The 27,524-nt window shown below is 42.4% G+C and overlaps 1 protein-coding gene across 3 annotated transcripts in view; it reads left to right on the plus strand.

The window, feature by feature from the left end:
* The window catches only part of LOC113240700 (carbonic anhydrase 5B, mitochondrial), a 93,480-nt gene that overhangs the window by 63,020 nt on the left and 2,936 nt on the right, over nt 1-27,524 (plus strand). For all 3 annotated transcript variants that reach the window (XM_048213859.2, XM_048213857.1, XM_048213858.2), the window contains 5 exons: nt 10,205-10,402; nt 19,913-20,031; nt 21,470-21,565; nt 22,192-22,254; nt 23,224-23,379. In XM_048213859.2, the coding sequence (XP_048069816.1) occupies nt 10,205-10,402; nt 19,913-20,031; nt 21,470-21,565; nt 22,192-22,254; nt 23,224-23,379 (632 nt within the window). The remainder of the gene's footprint in view (nt 1-10,204; nt 10,403-19,912; nt 20,032-21,469; nt 21,566-22,191; nt 22,255-23,223; nt 23,380-27,524) is intronic.

The raw sequence follows: 27,524 nt of genomic DNA on the forward strand, positions 1-27,524 counted from the left end.
TGTCATTTAGGGCTTTGACCATGTACTTAAGAGTTTCCATGTGCCAAACAATATTCTCCAGTCTCACAGAGGTAACAAAGGTGGATGCTAGGTGGTCACCAATGAGACACAGAACATGTCCACTATGGTTTTAAATTTGAAGGGTTGGTAATGGTTTTAATAATGTATCCATGCATCCAGGCAAAACCCAGAGTACAGTGGCCTATCCAGCCTGGGGGAAGCCATGGCTACAGGTTAGAGCTGCGTAGTCATTGGGTCCCAGCCAGGAGCCAGTCATATAATACTGGGCCTCCTTGAACTGCAGTCAGGATTTCAAGGGCTACTTGGTTTTGGAGGGCCATACATGCAATGATTTCAGGCCCCTGTTTGATTGGGGAGTTATGGCTTGATAATAATCCCCTTTTCTTCCAAATTGCACCATGAGCATGGAGGACCAGGAAAATATATTTGAAGTCAGTATAAAAAAGTATGTGGGGATCAGTAGGGTAAGAGGCATAAAGATAAAACAGGTCTGGAACTTTCCCAGGGATGCTCTTTATCTTATACATTCAGTGCACAAGCAGTGATTGAAAGCCAGCTCAGTTGTAGATTGCAGGGCAGTGGGGAGGCAGATAATTACGTGTATATGTGTAAGGGAGAACACATAATTTTCCCTCCACCCTTCTGAGTTCTTGGCTGAGACCACCCATAATAAAGGACAGATTAACAAGAGAAAAACAAATACAAGTTTAGTAACGTGTACACCTAAAGATAAAAGATGTTGAGGGGGGCAGTTTGGGGAGGTGACCAAGCAAAGCACAGTAAACAAGGGCATGGTTGTTACATAGATTCCAGTCCAGCCTTCTCCACTGATGAGAACTTCTGGTGATTTAGAGCCATCCTCTTCATAGTATAGAGAGGGAGACACCCGTACACAAGGAGATTTCCCATATAAATGTAAATTTCCCTGACAAAAAGAGTAACTTCTACTCAGTTTTCAGAGCTTCTCCCATGTGTGCTGTTTCCAAAATAATCGGCTCAAAATAATCCTTATGCCAGAGACATATGGGATGGTATATTATGCTACCTTTCACCACCCTGAAATATGCCTCTGGCATAAGGATTATTTTGAGCTGATTATTTTGAGAAACTGCAGACACAGGAGAAGTTCTGAAAGCAGAATAGATGTTATCCTTTTGTCAGGGAAATTTACATGAAGAAGGGGGGCCGTACCAGGAAGAGCGCTATTACCAGAGACAGCTTTTTCATCAGAGAGACTTACCTGCTTGGGAAGGCAAACTTGGCTCTCCATACATTTCCTCTTCTCACCTTCCCATGAATTGCCTCCCCCCACTTTGAAGCCTCAGAGCCCTGTCACATTCCTTAGCTCCAGTTGTATTTAAGCCTCAGTCACCTGGCTGCCTTTTGAGTCTTATATCTTTTTGGGTCTCTGGTCAGGAAGTAGGTAATCAAGAAAAAAATTTTTTTTCCTATTAATCTGTCTTTTTGTTACAGTATGTGTGTGGGGTGTGTGTGTGTGTGTGTGTGTGTGTGTTTCAGTTAAGGACCTAGAAGCATAGAGGGGAAAATTATTTGTCCTTCCCTACAGTGGTATATTCTGCTACCCTTCATATGAATATAATAATAACTATACCAGTGTAATAAATATTTTGAAAGAAAAAGTTCAGAGTGCTATGATTAAAAAATAAGAAGAAGAAGGGATCATATTATAAGAGAGTAGCCAGAGAACTTTTACTAAGAAGGTGACAGTTAAGCCCAAGACCTATAGATAACAGGGAAGCCGAATGAGAAAAAATTGATTTCTGACCAGGAGGATCAGGAACTGAGGGGCTTAGGCAGGAATGTGCTTTCTCTGTTTCAGGGGTTGAAAGAGGGACACCCCTGAGGCTGGAGACATTGGGTGGTAAAAGCACCAAATAAATCAAAGCCAGGACTAGTCCTATAAATAAGAACTAAAACCAAGCACATTATCATTATGGAATCTAAAGAGATTTTGGTGCTCATCAGCAATATATTAGTGACTCCTTCATATTGACAGTGTAGCTCTGCTTGCTGAAACCATGGTTGATAAAATCACTGTTTCTGTTTATTTTATTTTCCCCTGGAAATGAAGGCACAGTGAGTCAGAACACTTAATGCTTTTCCTATTTTGAGGGAAAGTATGAGCAACTACCGAGATATCATTTCAATCTGTATTTTGTTAACATGGAGGAAGAGAATGGGAGGAGAGAACAAAAATGTGAATTATCCTTAACAGAACAAACCCTTGGGAAAAGCTGGCTTCACTAAGGCCACAGTCACCAAGGGGCCTTGGTCAAGGGATGGTCTGGGTTCCCAGAGGAGGAAGTGGTAGGGGAAAGGAAACCTTCTAGGTGAACCAAAGGTGATAAATTGATAGGAGCATTAAGGTCATAAAAGAGCAACGAAGGAATAGGCCTGGTTTTCTTGGGCTAGTGTTTGCGTGGGTGAGAGTAGATTCTGGGCATTTCCTGAATGGAGTGTGGGGCATGAGTCAAGGTGAAAGGAGGGATTGTCTTGGGGATCTGCTTGTTAGCTTCCTTCTTGCCTAGTCTTTACAGGAGACACTCCTGAACTGGTTTTGAAGGGTGTGAATCCTCAAACCCTCAGCCACAGTCTGAGTATGTTAGAGGGGAAGGAGTTGCAAGGTCTCTTTGTGCCAGGCATCCTTACAACTGAATCAGTTTGAATAGAGCGATTACCAGCAAGGAGATTGAATCAATAACCAAAAGACTCCCAACGAATGGAAGTCCAGGACCAGATGGTTTCACAGGTAAATTCTACCAAACATTTATTTATTTTAAAGCTTTTATTTATTTATTTAAGAGAGAGAGAGACAACATGAGCGGGGGGAGGGGCAAAGGAAAAGGGAGAGGGGCAAGCAGACTCCTCACTGAGTGCAGAGCCAGACGTGGGGCTCTATCCCAGGACCCCGAGATCATGACCTGAGCCAAAGGCAGACGCTTAACTGACTGAGCCACCCCGGTGCCCCTCTACCAAACATTTAAAGAGTTAATACCTATTCTTCTGAAACTATTCCAAAAAATAGAAGAACTTCCAAATTCATTCTGTGAAGCCAGTAACACCCTGATAAGAAAACCAAATAATGACACCACAAAAAAGGGAACTAGAGGCCAGTATCCCTGATGAACATAGATGTAAATATCCTCAACAAAATACTAGCAAATAGAATCCAACAATACATTAAAAAAATCATTCATCATGATGAAGTGGGATTTATTCCCTGGATGCAAGGGTGGTTCAGTATTCAAATATCAATCAACGTGATAAATCACATCAGTAAGAGAAAGGATAAAAACCATACGATCATTTCGGTAGGTGTAGAAAAAGCATTTGACAAAGTACAACATCCATTCATGATAAAAGCCCTCAACAAAGTAGGGATAGAGGGAACATACCTCAACATAATAAAGGCCATGTATTTTTGAAAAACCCACAGCAAACATCGTATTCAATGGGGAAGGACTGAGAGCTTATCCCCTAAGGTCAGGAACAAGGCATGGATGTCCCCTCTCATTTTCATTCAACATAGTACTGGAAGTCCAGGCCACAGCAATCAGACAACAAAAGGAGAAAAAGGCATCCAAATCCATAAGTGAAAAGTAAAACTTCCAAAAGGCACGTGGGTGGCTCAGGAGGTTAAGCATCCGCCCTCAGCTCAGGTCATAATCCTGGGGTCCTGGGATCAAGTCCCACGTCGGGCTCTCTGCTCAGTGGGGAATCTGCTTCTCCCTTTCCCTCTGTGGGCTGCTCTGCCTGCTTGTGCTCTCTCTCTCTCTATCAAATAAATAAAAGAAATCCTAAAAAAAAAAAAGAGAGAGAAGTAAAACTTTCACTATTTATAGATGACATGATACTACATATAGAAAACTGGAAAGAGGGGCGCCTGGGTGGCTCAGTCGTTAAGCGTCTGCCTTCGGCTCAGGGCATGATCCCAGAGTCCTGGGATCGAGCCCCACATCGTGCTCCCTGATCCACTAGGAGCCTGCTTCTTCCTCTCCCACTCCCCCTGCTTCTGTTCCCTCTCTTGCCGGCTGTCTCTTTATCAAATAAATAAATAAAATCTTAAAAAAAAAGAAAACTGGAAGGACTCCACCGAAAAACTGCTAGAACTGATAATTGAATTTAGTAAAGTCACAGGATACAAAATCACTGTGCAGAAATCTGTTGCATTTCTATACACTAATAATGAAGCAGCAGAAAGAGAAATTAAGGATCGATCCCATTTACAATTGCACCAAAAATAAGATACCTAGGAATAAACCTAACCAAAGAGGTGGAAGACCTGTACTCTGAAAACTATAAAACACTGATGAAAGAAAGTGAAGACGACACAAAGAAATGGAAAAACATCCCATGCTCATGGATTAGGAGAACAAATAGTGTTAAAATGTCTATGCTACTCAAAGCACTCTATAGATTTAATGCAATTCCTATCAAAATGCCAACAGCATTTTTCACAGAACTACAACAGAAAATCCTAAAATTTATATGGAATAACCAAAGACTCCTAGTAGCCAAAGCAGTTTTGAAAAAGAACAAAACTGGAGGCATCACAATTCCAGACTTCCAGTTATATTACAAAGCTGTAGTAATCAAAACAGTATGGTACTGGTGCAAAAATAGACACACAGGTCAATGGAACAGAATAGAAAACCCAGAAATAAACCCACAATTATATGGTCAATTAATCTTCAACAAAGCTGGAAAGAATATGCAATGGGAAAAAGACAGTCTTTTCAACAAATGGTGTTGGGAAAACTGGTCAGCTACATGCAGAAGAATGAAACTGGACCACTTTCTTACACCATACATAAAAATAAACTCAAAATGAATTAAAGACCTAAGCATGAGACCTGAAACCATAAAAATCCTAGAAGAGAGCATAGCCAGTAATGTCTCTAACATCAGCCCTGGCAACATTTTTCTAGGTATCTCTCCTGAGGTAAGGGAAATAAAAGCAAAAATAAACTGTTGGGACTCCATCAAAATAAGAGGTTTCTGCACAGCAAAGGAGACATCAATGAAGTAAAAGGCAGCCTACAAAATGGGAGAAGATATTTGCAAATGACATATTTGATAAAGGGTTAGTATCCAAAATATACAAGGAATGTATACAACTCTATATGAAGAAAACCAAATAATCCAATTAAAAAATGGCCAGAAGGGGCGCCGGAGTGGCACAGCGGTTGGGCGTTTGCCTTCAGCTCAGGGCGTGATCCCGGCGTTATGGGATTGAGCCCCACATCAGGCTCTTCTGCTGTGAGCCTGCTTCTTCCTCTCCCACTCCCCCTGCTTGTGTTCCCTCTCTCGCTGGCTGTCTCTCTCTCTGTCAAATAAATGAATAAAATCTTAAAAAAAAAAAAAATGGCCAGAAAACGTGTACAGACATTTCTCCAAAGAAGACGTATGGATAGCCAACAGACACATGAAAATACTCTCAGCTTCACTAATCATTGGGAAAGTGCAAATCAAAACCATAGCGAGGTATCACCTCACACCCGTCAAAATGGCTAAAATCAATAAGACAAGAAACAAAAAGTGTTGGCGAGTATGTGGAGAAAAAAGAACCCTCTTGCACCATTGGTGGGAATGCCTATTGGTGCAGCCATTGTGGAAAACGATACAGAGATTCCTCAAAACGTTAAGGAACCTACCCTACGATCCAGTAATTGCACTACTGTGTATTTACCCCCAAAATACAAAAATACTAGTTCAGAGGGATACATGAACCCCTATGTTTATTGCAACATATTTGCAGTAGCCAAATTATGGAAGCAGCCTAAGTGTCCATCAATAGATGAATGGATAAAGAAGTGGTATATATCGGGGTGCCTGGGTGGCTCAGTCATTAAGCATCTGCCTTCGGCTCAGAGTGTGATCCCAGGGTCCCAGGATCGAGCCCCGCATCGGGCTCCCTGCTCCACTGGGAGGCCTGCTTCTTCCTTTCCCACTTCTCCTGTTTGTGTTCCCTCTCTCACTGACTCTCTCTCTCTGTCAAATAAATAAAATCTTCAAAAAAAAAAGTGGTATACACACACACACAATGGAATATTATTCAGTCTAAAAATGAATAAAATCTTGCCATTTGCAATGACATGGTTGTAGCTAGAGAGTATAATGCTGAGTGAAATCAGTCAGAGAAAGACAAATACCACATGATTTCACTCATATGTGGACTTTTAAGAAACAACTAAACAAGCAAAGGAGAAAGAGAGAGATAAACCAAGAAACAGACTTTTCACTCTCAAGAACAAACTGATGGGGGCGCCTGGGTGGCTCAGTCGTTAAGCGTCTGCCTTCAGCTCAGGGCGTGATCCTGGAGTTCCCGAATCGAGCCCCGCGTCAGGCTCCTCCGCTGGGAGCCTGCTTCTTCCTGTCCCACTCCCCCTGCTTGTGTTCCCTCTCTCGCTGCCTGTCTCTCTCTCTCTGTCAAATAAATAAATAAAATCTTAAAAAAAAAAAAAAAAAAAGAACAAACTGATGGTTGCCCGAGGGGATGTGGGTAGGGGATGGGTGAAACAGGTGATGGGGATTAAGGAGTGCACTTGTCCTGATGAGCACAGGATGTTGTATGGGATTGTTGAATCACTATATTATACACTGGAAACTAATATAACACTGTTATGTTAACTATGTAGAAATTAAAATTTTAAAAATCAGAACAAAAGATAATACAAATGGATCAGGGCTGTTCTAGGGGTTTCTAGAAGTTTAAAAACTATCACACCAGTAATGAAATACCACTTTCTATCCCAATAGCAGTTGGGTAATCAATACTAAAATTAAAGGCCGTGTATTGAGTAAGGCTCTACAGGGTAACAAAAAGAGGAGGAAGATATGGCTCCTGTCTGCAAGGAATTTGCATTGTAATCAGGCTGTAACTGTACTGTACCCATTCATATGTATTTTTCACTCAGGATTTATAAAACAGAAAGTTGTCATTCCTCTCTAAAGTTCTTGTTCTTCACCAGTTCTTTTACAGTAAGGGAAAATAGCAAAAACATTGTGTTCAGACTTCTCTAGAGATGGGAGTAGTGCATTATATGAAAAAAGAAAAGAAAAAGAGAATACTCTTTTGTATTTGCCTATAGTTTTTAACTCAAGACCAAGATTTCTCAAGTTTGATATCATTGGTATTTGTGGCCAGACAATTCTTTCTTGTGGGTGCCTGTCCTATGAATTGTGGGATGTTTAGTTGCATCCCTGGCTTCTACCCCACTAGATGTCAGTAGCACCCAACTCCATTTGTGACAACCAAAAATGTCTAGGACAGTACTAAATGTCCCCTGGGAGCAAAATTGCTCCCTCCATTGAGAATCACTGTTGTGGCTACTGCCTGAAGAGCTTTCTCTATTCTGCTGGGACACTTTTCCCAAAAATGACAAATCCAACTCTTGAATTGGGGCAGCTACCTCAGGAAGAGAGATGCCTTCTCTCTAAGAGTAAACGAGTGGTAAGTTTCTGGGTTGTTTGTTTGTTTGTTTTTTATGAAAAGTGGAGGGTGCGGGCACCTGGGTGGCTCAGTCAGTTAAGCGTCTGCCTTCGGCTCAGGTCATGATTTTGGGGTCCTGGGATCGAGTCCCGCATCGGGCTCCCTGCTCAGCGGGGAGCCTGCTTCTCCCTCTGCCTCTGTCCCTCAAACCCACTGAGCACTCTCTCTCTCTCAAATAAATAAACAAAATCTTCAAAAAAAAGAAAAGAGGAAGAAGAAGAAGAGTGGAGTGTCAGGGACACCCCCCCCCCCCAGACACATGGGAGATTGACTGAGTCACAGCTACCTCATCACTTTCTCAAATCTTTAGACTCTTCGTGGTGGGGTGAGGCTCAGAGGGTCATTGAGAATGATTTATCTCAATTCATGTTTCTTCTGCTTTCCCTATTGCTCTTGGTTCTATCCATCTGGGGTGCTTCTAAGGGGGAGAAACTGGAGCACCCCAAATTATGCATGTCGTTCTGTCCATCCCGCATGGGTGTCTCAACACCTCTATGTTACAGGAAGTCCACTGGGATTTATCAGAGACTTACCACGAACACCTGGTGCTTGATTCTTCGTAGGAAAATCGTTGTCAGTGACGTGTGGCGTCTGTGCAGGACAAGTTGTGCAGGTACACCGAAATCTGTAATGGAGTCAGGAGCGCTCCTTGTCAGTTGCAGACCCAACAGGAAAAAATAAACTTCGCACGTGGATACTACTTTAGCTACTCCTTTACTATTCCAGCATGAGGCAGCAAGAGTTCCCTTGTGCCCCAGCAAGAGCCCAGCCAGTGAGAAATAGTTACAAGTCAGGCAATGAGAAGCCACTAGAGTTGCAGCTGCCAGGTTGGTTACTCCAGGAGACTTTTTGTTTCTAAAAGCCTTCCCAGCTTCCTCCTTTCCTCTGTAAAAGAGCATTCCTCTCCTTTGTTCTCTGCCTTGTCTGTGGTTTTGCTATAGCTTGCTTGTCCCAGATTGGAATTCTCTATTCCCCTCCCCCCCCAAACCCCATTTTTTTGCTGGTGAAATGACTGGCAGTGTTATTTGGAAGGTTAGCATATCTCAAACTAAGAAGAAGTGACTCCTTTTCCTCCCCAGATTCATCAGTACCTTCCTTCATTTTTCTAAAACCCTATAATATTGCATTGTATAAATGATTCAGGATCTTCACAATTGCAAGCTAAATTACAGACGCATGCCGCACAAGCCTTTTATTTCTACCAGCTAGGCAATTAAAAACTTACAATGCTTTTGATGTGGGTTTGGAATATAGGTGAGGTTCCATGGGGTGAGGTCTGGAGCCGACAACCAAGAAAGAAACGTCTTTGGTGCAAAATGGTGGTTTTATTAAAGGACAGGGACAGGACCCTGGGCAGAAAGAGCGGCTACCCCAGGGTTGTGAGGGGGTGGCTGATTTTGTACTTGGCAGTTGGGGGAGGTAAGGAAAAGGGATACTGGAGGCCTTCCCATTGTCAAGGTAAGGTTGTTTTCCCCTCTAGCAAGGCATTAACATCAGGACAGTTGGGAGCTTCCTGAAAGAATGCCATCTATGTCCGACCCAGGGGTGGGGGGTGGGGGGTTGCTGGGTGTCAGCTTGTGCTTTGTCCTTAGCTAGCCTTCTGCTCCCTCATCACTTTGGTGAACCTTTGCTTTCCAAAAATTCTCCGTCCTCTTTCCCAGTGGCCTTTGTTGAAAAGAAATCCACGGTTGAAAATTTCATTAATTTGTGTTTGTATCTGAACCTGGTTTGGTGGGTGTGATGTAGGAAAGAAGTTAAGGTTCGAAGCTGACGTCCAAGAAAGAATTCTTGGGACGTCTTTGGTGCAAAAAGGTGGTTTTATTAAAGCACGGGGACAGGGCCCGTGGGCAGAAGAGCTGCCCCGGGGTTATGAGGAGTGGCCCATTATATACTCTCAAGTTGGGAGGGGGTTAGGGATAGCCTAAGTCTCTAAGGAATTTTGGAAGCAAGGTTTCCAGGACCTTGAGGGGGTCGGCTTCTGTTGGGAAAGGGTCATTTATGACTGTCTAATAAAACCTGAGTCATGAGACCCTTCAGATATATATTGGTGGGTCATATGCTTGGGGAGGGGGGTTAGAGATAAAGGAAGTCTCCAAAGGAATTTTTATACGTTTAAGTAGACTTAGAGGATCCTGGTGGGGGGAGGGGGTCAGGCTAGGGTTGCCTTTTGCCCTTAGCAAAGTATTAACAGCGAGGCAGTTGAGTCCCTAGAGGAATGTCACTCTGCCTGTTCCAAGGACTTATCAGTGGGCTGTAGGGAGTAAGGAAAGTCCATAATTTTTCTTCTGCCCTTGTTTCCCACATCAGGTAGGGCTCAGAAACTGATCAATAAAGAAAAGCAACTCATTTGAGAATACCCTCCTTCCACGTGGTGCTAGTCTGCACGTGTCTTACTGTTCTCACGAGACCGGGCTGCACCTGGCTTAGGTGAGAGGAGATGGTGGGCTGAGCGGCTCGTGGCGGGCAAAGCAGCCGGCCGTGCCTGTGCCAGGCGCTCTCTGAGCTGCCTCTGTCCCCTGCTTCCGTCCAGCCCCGAGCCCCCGAATGGCCGATTCCTGAGACTTGGCTCAACCTCAACACTTCAACACACCCCACCCCTGGGATTGCCTGGTGTGTGATCCCAGATAGCGGATATACGTCTTGATGATGCCCCGCTGTGCTTTCTCCTAGTGCACCCGCTCTGGGAGACCGTGGACCTGGTCCCGGGGGGCGAGCGCCAGTCGCCCATCAACATCCGGTGGAGGGACAGCGTCTATGATCCTGGCTTAAAACCGCTCACCATCTCTTACGACCCCACCACCTGCCTCCATGTCTGGAATAACGGGTACTCTTTCCTCGTGGAATTTGAAGATTCTACAGATAAATCAGGTGAGAGCCCGACCAGTGGTCTTGTCTGGAATTAAAGGGACAGCCTCGTGTCAGCCCAGGCCACACCACACCGCCTCCCCGGGCACGCGGACCTCTTTGAGCAGTGACATGGGACTCGGTGCGCTTAGCTTTTTCAACATATGAGAAAAATCCCATCTAGTTTTTATGAACATATTTTCATATGTTCATCTACTATATAGGTAATATTTATTATTAAGTATGTATATCTCTATATGTAGATAGCAGATAGGGTTTGAAATTAAAGCTTTGTGTGTTTATTTTGTGTGTATTGAACGTGTACTAATTTTCTCTGCTTGCTGACTTTACGACACTTCTACATTAAATAGTATTGCTATTTAAATGTCACTGAGCAGATTGCAATACCTTTGAAATGGGGCAAAAAGAATATTCATGTGTGCATGACATTATAGTCTTAACAACCAGTTCTACATAGAAAAATGAAAACTCACATTCTGTTAATTTTGTTGATTAAACAATGTTACCTCGCTTAATAGAAACACAATTTAAAAGAGATTTTCAAATCCAAATGTTATATTGCTTTTGAATCTTCTCTGGTTTTCAGCCTCCACAGATAAAAACTAATCTGAATGATTTCAAAGTTCACCTGAAACTTTCAGTGTCTGTTGAACACAAAATGTGATTAATTCTATATAGGTTTCTTTTCTCTCTTTTTTTTTTTCTTCTTCTTTTTTTTACCAACCAAATTTGATGGTATCAAGTAATCTTAGTCTGAAATAATTCTTTGTTGAAATAGTGTATCTTTAAAGAGTGGCTATCAACCAGTGGCAGTTTTGCCCCCTCTTGCTCCCCAGGGGCTCAGGGCACTCGGCAACATGTGTAGGCATTTTCAGTGTCACACTTGCCTAGTTGGGGGGGGGGGCGGGGGACGACGACTGACATCTTGTGGGTCGAGGCCAGAAAAGCAGCTGAAAAGACTGCAGTACACCGGACAGCAAGTCACAAAGAGTCACCCAGCCTCAAATATCAATAGAGCCGAGATCAAGAAACCCTTTAGGAAATTAGTTTTCTCTCCTGAATATGAGGAGATGAGCCCATGAAAGTGTGAATGAACGAAGTAAAAAGTGTAACCTGAAGCATAAATAGAAGTGTTCCCTCCTGTATCTATCCTGGCTCTAGGATTCTCAACTGTATCTTGGTTCTCTTTGCATTTTCCTAGTGAGGCTCTGATACTCAGACACGGCCCTCTGGGTCAGCTGCAAACTGACGGCTCCTCCGCTGGGAATTATCTCTGGTTCTCTTCCCTTTGACTTGCTTCTCTGCTGTGATCCAGGAAGTGCTCAAGTCTGTCTTTAAGGGCTTCGGTATCCCTGTGTTCCCCCATTTTCTCCTTTCTCCCCCAGGGTATGACGTGGCCCTTGACCATCTTACTTATATTTCTCAAACTAAGAAGAAATTACTCCTTTGCTCCCGAATAGATTCATTGGTATCTTTTCTGATTTTTCCAAAACCCTTTAGTATGCCTCCATCTCAACTGGAAGCCTATAATACTACATTGTATATAAGGATTCCAGAAATCTTCAAAACAGTGACCTACATTCCTATGTTCCAGATGACCATCTTGCATGATGGTGAGCTTTACTTGTCTCTGTCAAATTCTACCATTACTTCTGCCAGCTAGACTAGTGGGCAGACCCAGTCTGTAAACACCAACTCTCGTACATGCACTTGGGATGCATAGTGATCCTTTCAGTTCTCAATCCTGTCTAGGTCCCTCGCAACCTTCTTTCTTTTCTTCTGAGGATCCCAAATGTTGGTTAGCCTTGGGATGATCTTCCATGGTTGCTTCATTGAGTTGGAAATTGTGGGAAGTTGTTCAATCAGTTTCTTAACCAAGTGAGTTAATCTCCAGATCATTCCAGGCAAATGGCTTTCTGTTTTATTTTTTAGTCATTTTTTTTTCTTTGGAACAGCAGATTCAAAAATTCTTATCCGCCCATTTGCTTGGGCAGTCTCAGATGGAAAACAAATGACCTGCATTTTCCTCATCATAGCTCATGAGATACCTCCCAAGACAACTAACTAAATCATTCCTTGATGTTAACCTTCCCTAGGTGTGTCAGAGTGTCACGCTGTTTTTACAAAACATACAAGAAAAATTGTAGAGAGGTTGCTAATTTTCTGCTTGTTTTGTTAGGAAGGACCAAAATAGGTAATCTCTTTTTATTATGCTTTAATAATCATTTTCTTTCAGAAAAATGACAGAGAGGTTGCTAATTTTCTGCTTGTTTTGTTAGGAAGGACCAAAATAGGTAACCTCTTTTTATTATGCTTTAATAATCATTTTCTTTAAGATACCATTAATCTTTGATAAGTGCCTAACTTTGTCTGTCTCTTTCTTTTTCCACATTTCAGTGGCTGCCTCCTATTTCCTGCTTATTCTTCATTGCTATTTCTCCATGCTATTGCAAAATAATTCATAGCATTCAAAGAGGAAGAAAGAGTGAATGAACATAAAACATAAAGAAAAAGTAAAAGAGAACAAAGACTTCCTAGAAATGAAGAAAGGCAAGAATCAATTCTAATTCTAGAAAGGAAAGGAGCTAATAAATATCAATGTCAATGTCTATAAATTTTTAAAACTCTGGGCAGTGCTGCTGCAGTGTGCTTTACAAAGAACCCGGGATAAGGTATGCAAGGAAAGGGTTTGGGGAAGGTATGTGACAGAAAGAAAACGTACCAAACCTTATGGGATGCAGCAAAAGCAGTGCTTAGAGGGAAAGTAGACATGAAAATGCCTATATTGGAAAAGAAGAAATTTCTCAAACCAATAACCTAGCTTTCCACCTTAAGGAGCTAGAAGGAGAAAAGCAACCTAAACCCAAAGCACACACAAAGATGGGCGTAATGAAGGACAGAGCAGAAATCAGTGAAGCCAAAAGCTGGTTCTCCAGAAAGATCAGCCAAACTGATAAAGTCTTACACAGGTGGGCCAAGAAAACAAATAAGAGAAGATTCAAAGTACTAACATCGGGAATGAAAGAGGGGCATCACCACCGACCTTAAAGAAAGTAAAAGGGTAATAAGAGAGGGTGTGTGAGCGCCTCATACCACCACCCTTTGCTGGGTATTGTTTTGTTACTTGTCCCCCCGAGTAGGACACAGTTAGTGATTTTAATGAGTGCATGTGAGGGGCACACAATATTGTGGGGAAGGGCACTAAATTACGCCTGGGCTGAGGCCCATGAATGATCTCTATTTTCACCTCGTCTGAAAGTACTGTCATTGGCTATGCCACCAGGCCTCAAAGAGAGGAAGGGATGAGTCCTGTTGTTCTCCTGAGGGTGCTTCCTGCCCCATCTTGCGTCACTTTACACTTTTATGGGGCATCGCTGGTAAACCCAGGAAGAATGCTTCCCCAGACATTTGAAGTTCTCCTTCCTAAGTTTGGTCCCGCATTTACTTTTTCAGAGACGACAATGTAATGATTTTTAGCAAATTTACAGGGTGGTGGAACCATTAGGACAGTCTAATTTTAGAACATTTCCATCACCCCCGGACAGTTTCATGGCCGTTTCCTTGCATGTCATTTGATTTGTACGGGTCCTGTGTATTGCCTCTCCCTTCATCACCCCTTTCTCTGCTAGCTCCTTCACCTCCATTTTAAAAGCAAAAGAAAGAAGCGAACATTATGTAGATTGCTCACCATAGGCCCAACGACAGGCTGGGTGTTTTGTTTGTTATCTAATTTTTTACAAGCTTAATCCTTTCACACCTTAGAAAACCAAAAGAACAGAATGTCAACAACCTCAAATAAGTATAGATTTATTTGATTTATCTTATGACTGCTCTGCTTTCTAATTTACTCTCTTTCGTCTCCCTTCTCTGCCTGTTTCTTGCTGACTGTACTTGCCCCTGTCATCCACACTTCTGCCCCACCTGACCCTACCCTTTTCCTCGCTCTTGCTGAGGATACCAATGGTGTTTCAATTAACAAAACCAACAGACACTTTGTGGTCTATTTCTTTAGCTCCTTGTTTCACTGAGGATCTTTTTTTTTTTTTTTTTTTTAAAGATTTTATTTATTTATTTGACAGAGATAGAGACAGCCAGTGAGAGAGGGAACACAAGCAGGGGGAGTGGGAGAGGAAGAAGCAGGCTCATAGCAGAGGAGCCTGATGTGGGGCTCGATCCCACAACGCCGGGATCATGCCCTGAGCCGAAGGCAGATGCTTAACCGCTGTGCCACCCAGGCGCCCCTCACTGAGGATCTTCTAAGTGCCAGGCACTGTGCCAGGTCCTCAGAATAGAAAGAGGAAGAAGGGATGTCCCTGCCTTTAAGGAGCTTGCAGTGTGGAGGGGAGACAGACCCTTGAAGAGACAACGCTAATGCGGAGCGCTAAGCTCTGTGAGGGAAGTATTCACGTCGGCTCCAGTGGGAGAAGGCTTCCTGGCAGATGTTACACCTGGGGCCGTCCACGAGGAGGTTCGAGGCAGTGCAGTGCTTGTATTAGGTATTACTGTGTGTAAAGTGCAAGAAGGAAGAAGACAAGCACGTCCTGAGGTAGGCAGGAGTGGACAGAGAGCTCCGCAGACTGTGCCCAGAGATGGGGAATCTCGGTGCAGCTTACCTGGGAATTCTTGCTCTGGGTCTCACACTCGGCTGTGACTGAGGTGTCAGCTGTGGTTGGCATTTCATCTTAAGGCTCCTCTGGCAAAGGACCCTCTTCCAAATTCACTCAGGTGGCCGTTGGTGGGATTCAGTTTCTCTCAGAGCCTCAGTTCTTTGCTGGCTGTTGGCCAGAGGCCACTCCCTTTTCCTTGCCAGGGGGGCCTCTCCGTCGGGCAGCTCACAGCATGGCAGCTGGCTTCATCAGAGCAAGCGAGCAAGCAAGAAGAGACCAAGAGGGCAAGCGAGATGGCAACCCGCATCTTTTTGTAACCTAATCTCAAAAGTGACATCCCATCACTTTTGCCCTTAGAAGCAAGTCACAAGGTCCAGCTCATCTTCAGGGGAGGAGATTACACAAGGGTGTGAATATCAGGAGATAGGGATCATTGGGAGTCATCTTAGGAACTGCCGGGACACATGGTTAATGACACAAAGCCCATTAATGCAAACTGAGGTCCTTTTCCTGTAAAGTGCATGCTCTTAACCACATTATACAAGAGAATACCTTCCTGTCTCACTTCTTCCCTATGTACGATTTATATAGGTATAGTACCCAGCACATGGAGAGACTTTTTAAAAAAAGATTTTATTTATTTATTTAAGAGAGAGAAAGAGCACGAGCAGGGGTGAGGGGCAGAGGGAGAGGGAGAAGCAGGCTCCCCACTGAGCAGGGAGCCTGATGTGGGGCTCCATCCCAGGACTCTGGATCATGACCTGAGCCCAAGGCAGATGCTTGACCGACTGAGCCACCCAGGCACCCCCACATGTAGAGACTTAATGATTTTTCTTTTCTTCTCTCTCTCTTTTTTAAAAGATTTTATTTATTTATTTGACAGAGAGAGGCAGTGAGAGAGGAAACACAAGCAGGGGGAGTGAGAGGGGGAGAAGCAGGCTCCCACTGAGCAGGGAGCCCGATGCGGGGCTCGATCCCAGAACGCTGGGATGATGACCTGAGCCGAAGGCAGATGCTTAACGACTGAGCCACCCAGGCGCCCCAGAGACTTAATGATTTTTCTTGCTAGAAGTGCCCAAGTCAGATGCCTGGGTATCTGAGTTCCCTCCCAGAGATCACAAATGTAGAGGTACCTACAGTGCCATAGAGGTACCGAGCATGAGCCAGGCTGGGAGAGCCTGGAAGAATCGGCAGTGGTGGCAACTGTGAAGAACTGGCAGGACCATCTAAAGGTAGTGGCCATTTCTCTCGCCTAGCCTGCTGTTGCCTGGCGGGAGTGTGTGCCCAACATGGGCAGGGCATCTCTTTCTCAAGTGGCAAATGGGGATTTTTATGTGAAATTGTCTAGCTTTAAATGTAGGCAATGAACTTTAAAATGTATTTAGTATTGTGTGGGTGAATCAAAACATACCTGAAAACCAGTTCTGCCCCCCTTCACTCTGCAGCCACCCACTGCTAACATCTCTGCTCTGCCTTGCTCATTGTCTTAGGAGGAGACACACAGGGTGTCCAGGGTATGTTGCCAGTGTTTTCCTGGGGATAGGAGAGAAGGCCTTCCCCTCTCACCTAGCTCCCTTAACTTGGGATGAGAACTTCAATTTCATTAAACAGATTAGATTGAGTATCTGCCAACATCAAGCTCACAGTGTGGAGCTGGCATAGAAAAACACGGTTTGGGAAGATAATTTTATTTATCTTGTACCATCCTCCTATTAATTTAGGGAATCAGGTGATAATATTCTCTGTACTTCCCTTGCCCCTCGAAGAAAAGTTCTCATTGGTGTCTTTGCTCACCTCTTTCAAAACTTTTTTAAAGAAGAAATTATATAAAATATTTTCAAAAGGCAGTAAGATACATAGCAGACCACTGCATGACATACCCAATGTATTTGGTCCTTGGAGTTGTTGTAGTCGTACATAAAATTCAACTAGTGATGCAAGAAATGGTAAAGATCACTAAGATAGATGAGATGGGTGGGTTTTGTGCTGTTGTATTGGTTTAACCACAGGCAGACATCACCAGGCTTGGATTAGATGGAAGGAAAGAGGAATTAATGAATATGTGTTAGCAAATTCAAGGGAAAAAAACATCAGCACAACCCAAAGTCCGGGGAAGGGTGATTTTAAAATCTTGTTTTATCGGAGTATTTTGCATTTAATGTATTGATTTCACTAGTTCAGAAAACTCTAAACAGAAGGTGTTCATTATCCAACACGGTGAGGCCAGTGGTAGAGTGTGGATGACTCACATCGTTCACTGGGTTCAAAGAGAGATGGGTGATAATTTTTCACTTGCAAATTTGCTATTCTATTTCAGTGAAAGGGAAAAAAATGCCAGTATCTTCCAAAATTGAAAAATAACGGATGCCTGGCTGGCTCAGTCAATAGAGCATGTGACTCTTGACCTCAGGGTTGTGAGTTTGAGCCCCACGTTGGGTATAGAGTTTACTTAAGGAAAAAAAATGTATCAATGCATAAAAAAGAAAAAGTATCTTTTGTCCCCATATTTCAGTTTTATGGGATTGGATCAATATGCTAAGAGAAATTTGTATTTTATTGAACATTTAAAAAGCAGGCACAGTAACTCAAGGTCAAGCTCATGTTCTAGGAAGAGGAGGACTCCCTCATCTTCTAGGCACAGGCAATCAAAAAGCAGATCGAGAAGGAGATCACATTCTAAGTCAAGGAGTAGGCAATGATTCAAAAGTCCAAGACAAAGAAGATTTCATTCCAGAGAGAGAGGTAGAAGGTCAAGGAGCACATCAAAAACCAAAGCCAAAAAGAAAGAAGATAAAGAAAAGGAGTGTTCCAAAATACCACCAAAAAGTTATAGCACAGTCAGACATTCCAGAAGCACAAGCAGAGAGAGACAAGGACAAAGCAGGAGTGGCACAAGATCTCCTAAAAAGCCTGGGTCACCTGAGAGAAAACCTTCTCACTCACCATCCCTCTACGAGACATAAAAAGGAGAAGAAGAAAGATAAAGCAAGCAGCAGAGATGATAGGAAAATAATCAACAAGGAATAAGAAAAGGAAAGATAGGGAAAAGGATCATCGGGTGACAAAGATGTAAAAGTCACACGGGATTACGATGGAGAGGAACGGGGATGACAGCGAGAAAGAAACGAGAAGAAGCCAACAGAATCAAGTTCCCCTAAAACAAAAGAATGTTCTGTGTGGGAAAGGGAGCTGGAGGTGATAGTCGTGAAGAAGACATGGATGTGTGTGGCTGCACGTTGCCTCCGTGGGGAGCCAGCTGCATTGTGTGACTTCTTAATGCTGTACTTGTTCTTCTCAAACACACGCAGATACAGCTCTGAGTTATAAATGGTTACATAGCTCCTGATATTGATATTCGTTATTTAATCCCAACGCTTGTGGAAGGTGATGGCCGCGTAACCAGTTCTTGACATGGTGAAATCTGATTGGGTAACCAAGCAGTTTTACTCTTGTGGTGCTGCTTCATAACAGACATGGAAAGCTCACACAGCAGGCAGGGATTGTTTATGTCGTACGAGCTCCTTTATTAAGTAAGCTCACGTATGGTATTTCTAAAATTTGATTCATTGCTTTAATGGAGCCATATAGGGAATGCACTGATTTTATGTTAATTGTGGCAGAAATATCCTAAATGTCATTAAAATCCTCCAACGTGATGGATCTACTTATGGTCTTGTTTGCTGACATGACAAGTTAGCATTCTTATAGTTACATCTGAAAATGAACATTTGAAATAGATAATCCTTTAAGCCTTGTGGCTACATTTTTGTGGCTTTTGTTTGACTTTGAAAGGTTATGTATGCACTCACTTTTTTTGATGGCCGACTAGGCTTTAATTACAGAAATAAGATTTCAAACGAAACTGTCTTTGGTGGTAAGTAGCCTGTTTTGAAGTAGAGTCGTATACTATTTCATGAAGGTGTTTGGGAGCTTTTCCCTGAAATAATTTATCCCCCCTCTACATCAGTGAAAGCTATCTGCCTATCCTGAGTCCGTCTGTAAAAGAAAGTTATCTCTTGTCCTGATTTTCCACTTTCCACTTTCCACTCTTTTATTAGTTTTCATCTCAGTGTTGGAAAAGGAGGAGAGTGCATTTTAAATTGACCTTCATATGCTTTTAAAATAAGACAGATCTACTTTATAATGTACTTTTTATTTGACCTCAAGTATAAAACCAATACATTTGTGTTACTGTTACTGCAATAGTAGTCTAACGCACACAGTGATCCCATGTGAACTACAACAGAGTTAGGCAACTGTGTTCTTTTTTTTTTTTTTTTTTAAAGATTTTATTTATTTATTTGAGAGAGATAGAGACAGCCAGCGAGAGAGGGAACACAAGCAGGGGGAGTGGGAGAGGAAGAAGCAGGCTCATAGCGGAGGAGTCTGATGTGGGGCTTGATCCCATAACGCCGGGATCACGCCCTGAGCCGAAGGCGGACGCTTAACCGCTGTGCCACCCAGGCGCCCCAGGCAACTGTGTTCTTAGTTACAGGAGTTTCAAGCTTCACTTTCGTGCAGTGAAAACTAAAGTAGGCTACAGTCTGTGCCATGTTGATGTACAGTTTCTAAAATTGTTTTACGAGACTTTGATAATAAAACCCTCAAACTTATTTCATGTTCCTATAAAAGAAAAAGTGGGCACAGTAAATATAGAATATAAGAATAAGTCAAGAATTGGCCTTTAACAGTTGTAGGTAGCTTGGAGTGTAGTTAAATCTCAGTGTCTTTCAGAGTACAGGTCGCGCCCTTTCACCTGTATCGACTGCGTGGAAATCAAGTTTCTGTACACCTGTATCTAATATCTACGTGTGCTCCGCTTAAGACAGTTCGTGTAGAAGGTCCACCCAAAGCTCTGGCCTTTCCCCCACATTCCTCCCCTGAATTGTTGGACGTACCATTTCAGTGATCGAGGGAGGACCCCTGGAACACAACTACCGATTGAAGCAATTCCATTTTCATTGGGGGGCCATCGATGCTTGGGGCTCTGAGCACACCGTGGACAGCAAATGTTACCCGGCAGAGGTATGTTGAGCAGCTTGGGAGCAGTGACAACTGTGAGGTGGGGACAGTGATGCGTTTCTAATACAGCCTCAGGAAGAAGGGGGGGGGTCCTATAAATGCTAAAGCACTCTCAGGCATATGTGATTTCTCCCAGTTTATACATGTAAACATGATGATCTGCCCTCATCTCAAATAATAGAGCAGAAATGAAGCTTAAGATCCTAAAACACAATACTTCCAGAATTCTAAGATAAGCTCAAATTATAGCCTGAAGTTATAACCCAGGCAACAATGCAGGGCCACTGGCTTGAATTAATCCACGTGAGAATTAGTAGGAGCCTCAATGAATGCTGTGGCGAAAGAAATAGAGGAAAAGAACAAGATTTAACAGGAATTTCTGGAATAAAAGCAACAGGACTTGGAGGCAGGGTCCCTTTGAGGAGAGGAGAGGAACAAGTGAACCGTGACCTTGAGGGTCTACTTGGGAGGCTGGGTGCATTCGTGAATGATGGACAAGAAATAATTTGTAGGGAAGTATAGGGAAGGCATAAGGAAGTAGAATTTCTTCTTACAATTTTTCCCCAATTTAGTTTTAGATGTTGCCTTAAAAAAAAAACACATTTTAAGTGGCTATCCCTCAAAGAAATTTGTCTTCAACTCTTATCTGATTCCCCTGGAGAGAATCTTCTTCTCTCAATATAAACATCTCTCCTTAGGCTGCAGATGGATTTTGGATATGATGGTTTCATGCAAATCAGTATGGGAATGGACAGATGTTGCTCCCTTACTGAAATATTACTCACCTTGTTGTATTTGTTTTGTTTTTCTCCAAATAAATCCCTCTATTCAGAAGTAGTATTAGGGCACCTGGGTGGCTCAGTCAGTTGAGCAGCTGACTTGATTTCAGCTCAGGTCACGATCTCAGGGTCCTGGGATTGAGCCCCACATCGGGCTCTGCCCTCAGTGTGGAGTCTGCTTGAGAGTCTCTCTCTCCCTCGGCCCCAACCCCCCTCTCTCTAAGATAAATAAATCTTTTTTTTTTTTTAAAGATTTTATTTATTTATTTGACAGAGAGAGAGACAGCCAGCGAGAGAGGGAACACGAGCAGGGGGAGTGGGAGAGGAAGAAGCAGGCTCCCAGCAGAGGAGCCTGATGTGGGGCTCCATCCCATAACGCCGGGATCACGTCCTGAGCTAAAAGCAGACACTTAACGACTGAGCCACCCAGGCGCCCCAAATAAATCTTTTTTTTTTTTAAAGAAGTAATATTAATTGCTGCTCCTGCATGCAAGTCTTCCTATTTATTTCTACCTCATTTTGTACCCGATTGGCGTATGCTTTTTCTCAGCAGCTTTATTTTGGGTGAGGAGACATGTTAACGTATCATGTTGCATAAGGCTGTTTGTTTTGGAGCGATCCTATGCTGTCCTGTGTCAAACCAGCTCTGAATGGTGTTTCAGCTGCACTTGGTGCATTGGAATGCAGTCAAATTTGAAAACTTTGAGGATGCAGCCCTGGAAGAACATGGTTTGGCTGTGATCGGAGTATTTTTAAAGGTAAGAAAGTCGGACCAACTTTAAATGATGTGTTGTATCCTAGGATGAAAAGATACAACATTGTAATATTAAGATCTAAGTGTATTGGCATTAAAAAGAAACAATGATTAGCTTGTGGCATCACTGTGTTGTACACCTGAAACTAATGTAACATCATGTGTCAACTACACTTCAACTTAAGAAAAGAAAGAAAAAAAATGAACAGTGGTTAAAATACGAGATTGCTGTGACTGTATTTCAAACGGTATAAAAATGCATAGTCCAGTAGAGTAGTCACAAGCCACATGTGACAAACGAGCTCTTGAAATGTGGCTACTTGGAGGAACAATTTTTAATTTTAATTAATTAAAATTTCAACATAAGGACTGATATTTAAATGGAGCAGGGGCACGTTTCCCCGCAGGCATGCGCAGGCATGCAGACTCTGTCAGCAAACAGCCTGCTCATTTGTTCTGTTTCTAATTGGATTCAGTGACGTTTATAGCGATCTAAATTACCAGTTGAAGTCGTGTGATTGGTTTGTTTTTATGTAATCACCAGGTGGCTAATTTTAATTCACATTCTGTTACAACTTCAAAAGTGAGATGTCAATTGTTTTTAATACTTTCTCATTGTTGCTTGTTTAGCTAGGCAAACATCACAAAGAGTTACAGAAATTGGTGGATACTTTGCCATCGATCAAGCATAAGGTAATACTGTTTTCCCTAAGTCACTTGAAAAGCATGTTATGTTTAATCTCAGAGTGGAGACGCTAACAAGGCACTTTGCAAGTGGCCCTGGAAGAGCACTTGCCACTTAAGATGCTTGTGTTGAGAGCCCGGCCCTGGGACACCTCGCAGGGGGCAGAAGTGATTCTGCGGGTGCGTGCTGACCGCTTTGGGTTTGCTGCCCTGCCCTAGCACTCGGGAACTCAGGAACCCAGTCCTGTCCCTTCCTCTGCCCTTTCTGAGTCCTTGTGGAAACACCCAGAGCAGCCCTGTTGACTCGACCTCCCGTCCCACAGGCAGGGAGCAGAGAAGAGTTTGACAGAAGCGTGGCTTGGCCGGCTGTAAAGAACAATTACCCATATCCTTCAGAGTGGATACCTTTGTCCAGGCCCCAGGATTAACTGTTCATGATTCAGAGTCCCGAAGGGGCTGTGCCCTGGAGGTCCGCATCTTCTCTCTCTCTCCCCCTCTCCTCCCTACCTCGGTCTCTCTCCCCACCGCCTCTTTCCCTCTCCCTTCCTGTCCATCTCCCTCTTTTCCCTTCCCTCTGTCTGTCTCCCCTTTTAGTCTGGGAGTCTGGCTCCCCCAAATTTGCATTGTGTTTTAGAAAGGAGAATTCTGTTGGTTTCTCTTGAAAAAGAGAAGTCTCCTTGTTCGTGCACCAGCTACCGCCTGATGCCTCCCAAAGACTTCTGAGGAGACCACCTGCAGTAAACTCACTAGAATGGAGGGAGGAATGGGTTTTGCCATGTTCCCGTGGAGGACTATCAGAACTACATAGTTAATTACAGGAACAATGCATGGGCATAATTCTGTCCTAAGGTACCCAGAGATCATGTAGACCACTGCTCGTCCCCAGACGCCCCTAGATTAGATTCATCACCTCATCATCTGATTCCTGAGTGATTTTCCCCACGAAATGATGACTTAGTGACCCCTTCTCTTGTCCAGGACACCCTTGTGGAATTTGGGTCATTTGATCCTTCCTGCTTGATGCCTGCCTGCCCAGATTACTGGACCTACTCAGGGTCCCTGACTACCCCGCCACTCTCTGAGTCTGTCACCTGGATCATTAAGAAGCAGCCCGTAGAGGTTGATCATGATCAGGTATGTTCTTTCCACATTTCTGTCTGACGTAATGCTAGCCTGCCCCTTTAAAACAAGGCTGGGCTCCAACTTTGCCATCAGTCGTTAACATCTTGTAATGCTTACACATTTTTATTAAGATGTGCTAACATCTTGTCTTAAAATTTAGATTTAAATTAGGGAATGCTTCAAATCAACTAGAGAGAAGAGTTAAAATTTAGGAAACATAAGCTTTTTACTTTCATATTTGGCAATGACATATGTCTTGTGCACTGTGTATTTTATATATAAATATGAATCTCTATCTAAACAAGCCCCTTTTAAAGGGAAGAATGAAGGCTGGAAATGGATGTGCTCAAAACCCTTTAAATTTCTTAAGGAAATTTTGTTCTGGAACCTCAGGTATAGACAGAATCCAACAATGTCTGTCCAGAAATTCTAAGTCAGATGTTTTGAACTTGGAGTTGATTTTCTCTTTAAAAAGTAAGTTTAAGGGGCGCCTGGGTGGCACAGCAGTTAAGCGTCTGCCTTCGGCTCAGGGCGTGATCCTGGCGTGATGGGATCGAGCCCCACATCAGGCTCTTCTGCTATGAGCCTGCTTCTTCCTCTCCCACTCCCCCTGCTTGTGTTCCCTCTCTCGCTGCCTGTCTCTATCTCTGTCGAATAAATAAATAAAATCTTTAAAAAAAAAAAAAAGTAAGTTTAAGTGGTGATTTACTGTGTCAGTACACAAAATCCTGTTTAATTCATAATTTAACTAACCTACAATAATACTTTTATATGCTTGCTTTATGGGCTTTTTATTAATTACAAAGCATTTTCACAAGAGCAAAAGCTTCCAAAATCTTTTTTATGAAACCAGGATAACAGATACCAATGTCCATCAAATATTGGACCAAAAAATAAAGATAAACTAAAGATTGAAGAATATGTTTTATTTTTTTAGATTTATTTATTTATTTTAGAGAGGGGGAGAGAGAGAGAGAAAGAGCACGAGCAGGAGGGGCAGAGGGAGAGGGAGAGAGAATCTTAAGTAGGCTCCATGCCCATGGACATGGGGCTCGATCCCGTGACCCTGAGATCATGACCTGAGCCAAAACCAAGAGTCCATGCTTAACTGACTGCACCACCCAGGCACCCCTCTGAAGAATATATTTTAAAGAAAGCAAAAATAATATATGAGAAACAGAAGCTAGCAGTACATTAGAAGAAATAATACACTTCAACCAAGTAGTATATATTCCACCAAAGTAAGGGTTGTTCATTATTAGGAATGATATTAATATAATTCATCCTATCAGTGAATCTACTTAGAAAAATCATATAACCATTTCCATATGTTGTTAAAAGGCATTAGCAAAATTCACTATTCAGTTTTAAAATTTTTTTACAGGTTTATTTTATTTTTTTAAAGATTTTATTTATTTATTTGACAGAGAGAGAGCACAATTAGGCAGAACCTCAGGCAGAGGGAGAAGCGGGTTCCCCGCTGAGCAGAGAGCCCGATTCCGGGCTCTATCCCAGTACCCCAGGATCACGACCCGAGCAAAAGGCAGACACTTAAACGACTGAGCCATCCAGGTGCCCCAGGTTTATTTATTTTAGAGAGAGAGAGGGAGAGCACACAGGGAGAGGCAGAAGGAGAGAAAAACTTCAGCAGACTTCTCTCACTGAGCTCGGCGCTGGGAGCCTGAAGCAGGGCTTGACCCCACGACCCTAAGATCATGACCTGAGCCAAAACCAGGAGTTGGACACTCAAACCACTGTGCCACCCAGGGGCCCCTCAGTTTCTTAAATTTTTAAATAAAATAGAAATGAATGGAGTTTTCCCTAACTTGAAAAAAGGGATTGCTCTCAGTTCAAAAATAAATAGTATGCATAATAAAGATTATTACCATATACAGTTTTGTATTATGTTCCTGTAGTAGCCAGTACAATTAGACCAAAAAAGAAAAAACATTGGAGAAACAATAAAACACTACTCAAAAATAAGGTAATTCCGTAATTATAAAATTTATAAAAATCAATATATTTAACGTATGTAAATCATAATCAGTTAAAGGATGTAATAAGGTAAAATTATAACAGAAGAATGAACACTATTTATAATGGAAACAAAACTATAAAATACCTTGGAGTTAGCCTAACAAGAAAATTTAACATGTAAATTTAAAACATCCCTGAAGGACATAAAAGAATTCATAAAATTCACACCATGCTATTGAATCAGAAGACAGCAGAAAAACACCTTTGATGTCAGTTCTCCTTCAGTTGTCATTCTCCATTAATTGTTTATTCTTCCTAAATTCGATGTGGTCCGTTTACTGTGCCAACAGGATTTTCAGGTAGGTGTGCTACTTCTAAAATCACACAGAAAAACAAACAAGCACAAATAGCCAGGTAAAATTCTGAAAGAAAAAATGAGAGATGATTAGATCCACAAAGTTATAAAGCCTCAATAATGAAATAGTGTGGTACTGGCACACAAGTAAGGAGATCGCTGGAGGGGAGAAAGTGCTAAGTTCAGGACTATGGCCAAGTACATATGAGAATTGAGTTTGTGATAAAGGTAGCATCTCATCTCAACGGGGGGGAAATGATGAGATTCTTCAGTAAATGCTGTGGGGGGACAACTGGGCAGACATTGGGGGAGAAAAGTTAGACCCACCATTCAGACCTCACACAAAAATATATTCCAGATATATTAAATGTTAAAGCACCACCATAAAAGTGCTAGGACAAGCATAGAGAAATCTTTTTATACCTCCAAATGGAGGGAGCTTTTCTAACTATATATCAAAACCAGAAGTCCTAAAGAAAGCAACTAGTAAGTTAGACCACGTAATTTTTTTCTTAATCTGTGTGATGAAAACCATCAAAAACAAATAAAAAATAGCTTAACTGTCCATAAGCCTGGGCTTGGTGGCCTATATGTTTAGTCTGCGTCTATCCTTCATATTTAAAAATTGACATAACACTGAAAAATAAATCCGTAAAATCAATAAATCAGAGGGTCAGTGGCCCATGTGAGGAGTTTTCAAATGAAATCGCAACACCGAAAATTCAGTACGAAAAAAAAAATGTTAGCTGTCATCTATAATCCCAGTTACCTGTAATCAGTGTCAGTCATTGGGTAAATCCTTCTGGTTTTTCCTATTTACAGATACATATAAATCCTTTGGTCTTTTATCTACATAAATATACATAAGTTTCTTAACCAAATGGAATCATTCTGTACCTACCATTTTGTTCCTCTTTTCACTCAGTGATATGTGGAACATTTTACAGATAATAAACATTATCTTCAATATCATTTTTAATGGCTATGTACTAGTCCATTTTATAGATCTACTGTAACTTATTATTGATACTTGAGCTATTTCTAATTGTTTGCATTTAGCTGAATAAAAATAAATCTTAACTACTTGGACACCTTCTTAATTTACAAGGGTATGTGTGTCATTTGCAAGTACAGTCACTTTGGTTGGCACTTGGCCTCTGGTCACAGTTCTGCCTCGGCAGCTCTCCCTGACCTAAAGTCTTTGATCCAAACAAATCTTCACATGCTTGCCCACTGTGCCCCAGGCTGTCCTCTCTGTAGCTGCAGTGTGCCTGATTGAGCAAAGAGCGATGTTGTGAAAAAATCGTATGGCTGGCTTGAAGTAAAATGTTCCAAAATGTGGTTGTTGCTCAGAAAGCCAGGGGGCAAATGATGCTATTGCCATGTTAGAGAACAAGCCCTTGATTCGGGGCTGCTCCTTTTGTACTGAGCTGTGCTGTCCAATCCATTAGCCACTAGCTGCATGTGACCATTTAAATTTAAATATAAATACATTAAAATAAAAATTAAATTAAAAATTCAGTTACAGGGCACCTGGCTGGCTCAGTCAGTAGAACATGCAACTCTTGATCTCAGGGTTGTGAGTTTGAACCCCACGATGGGTGTAGAGATTACTAAAAAATAAAGAAAGAAACTTTAAAAAATTAAAAATAAATAAATACGAAAAATTCAGTTCCTTAGTTGGCAGTGGCTGCATTTCAAGCACTCAGTAGCCATATGTGGTTTGTGGCTACCATAAGTAATCATGCAGAGGACATTTCCATCATTACAGAAAATTCTTTTGGACAGTGATGGCAGGGGGCATCCCACTGCCCATTAAAAAGAT

The sequence above is a fragment of the Ursus arctos genome, chromosome X (genome assembly GCF_023065955.2).
Source record: "Ursus arctos isolate Adak ecotype North America chromosome X, UrsArc2.0, whole genome shotgun sequence".
Classification (NCBI taxonomy): Eukaryota; Metazoa; Chordata; class Mammalia; order Carnivora; family Ursidae; genus Ursus; species Ursus arctos.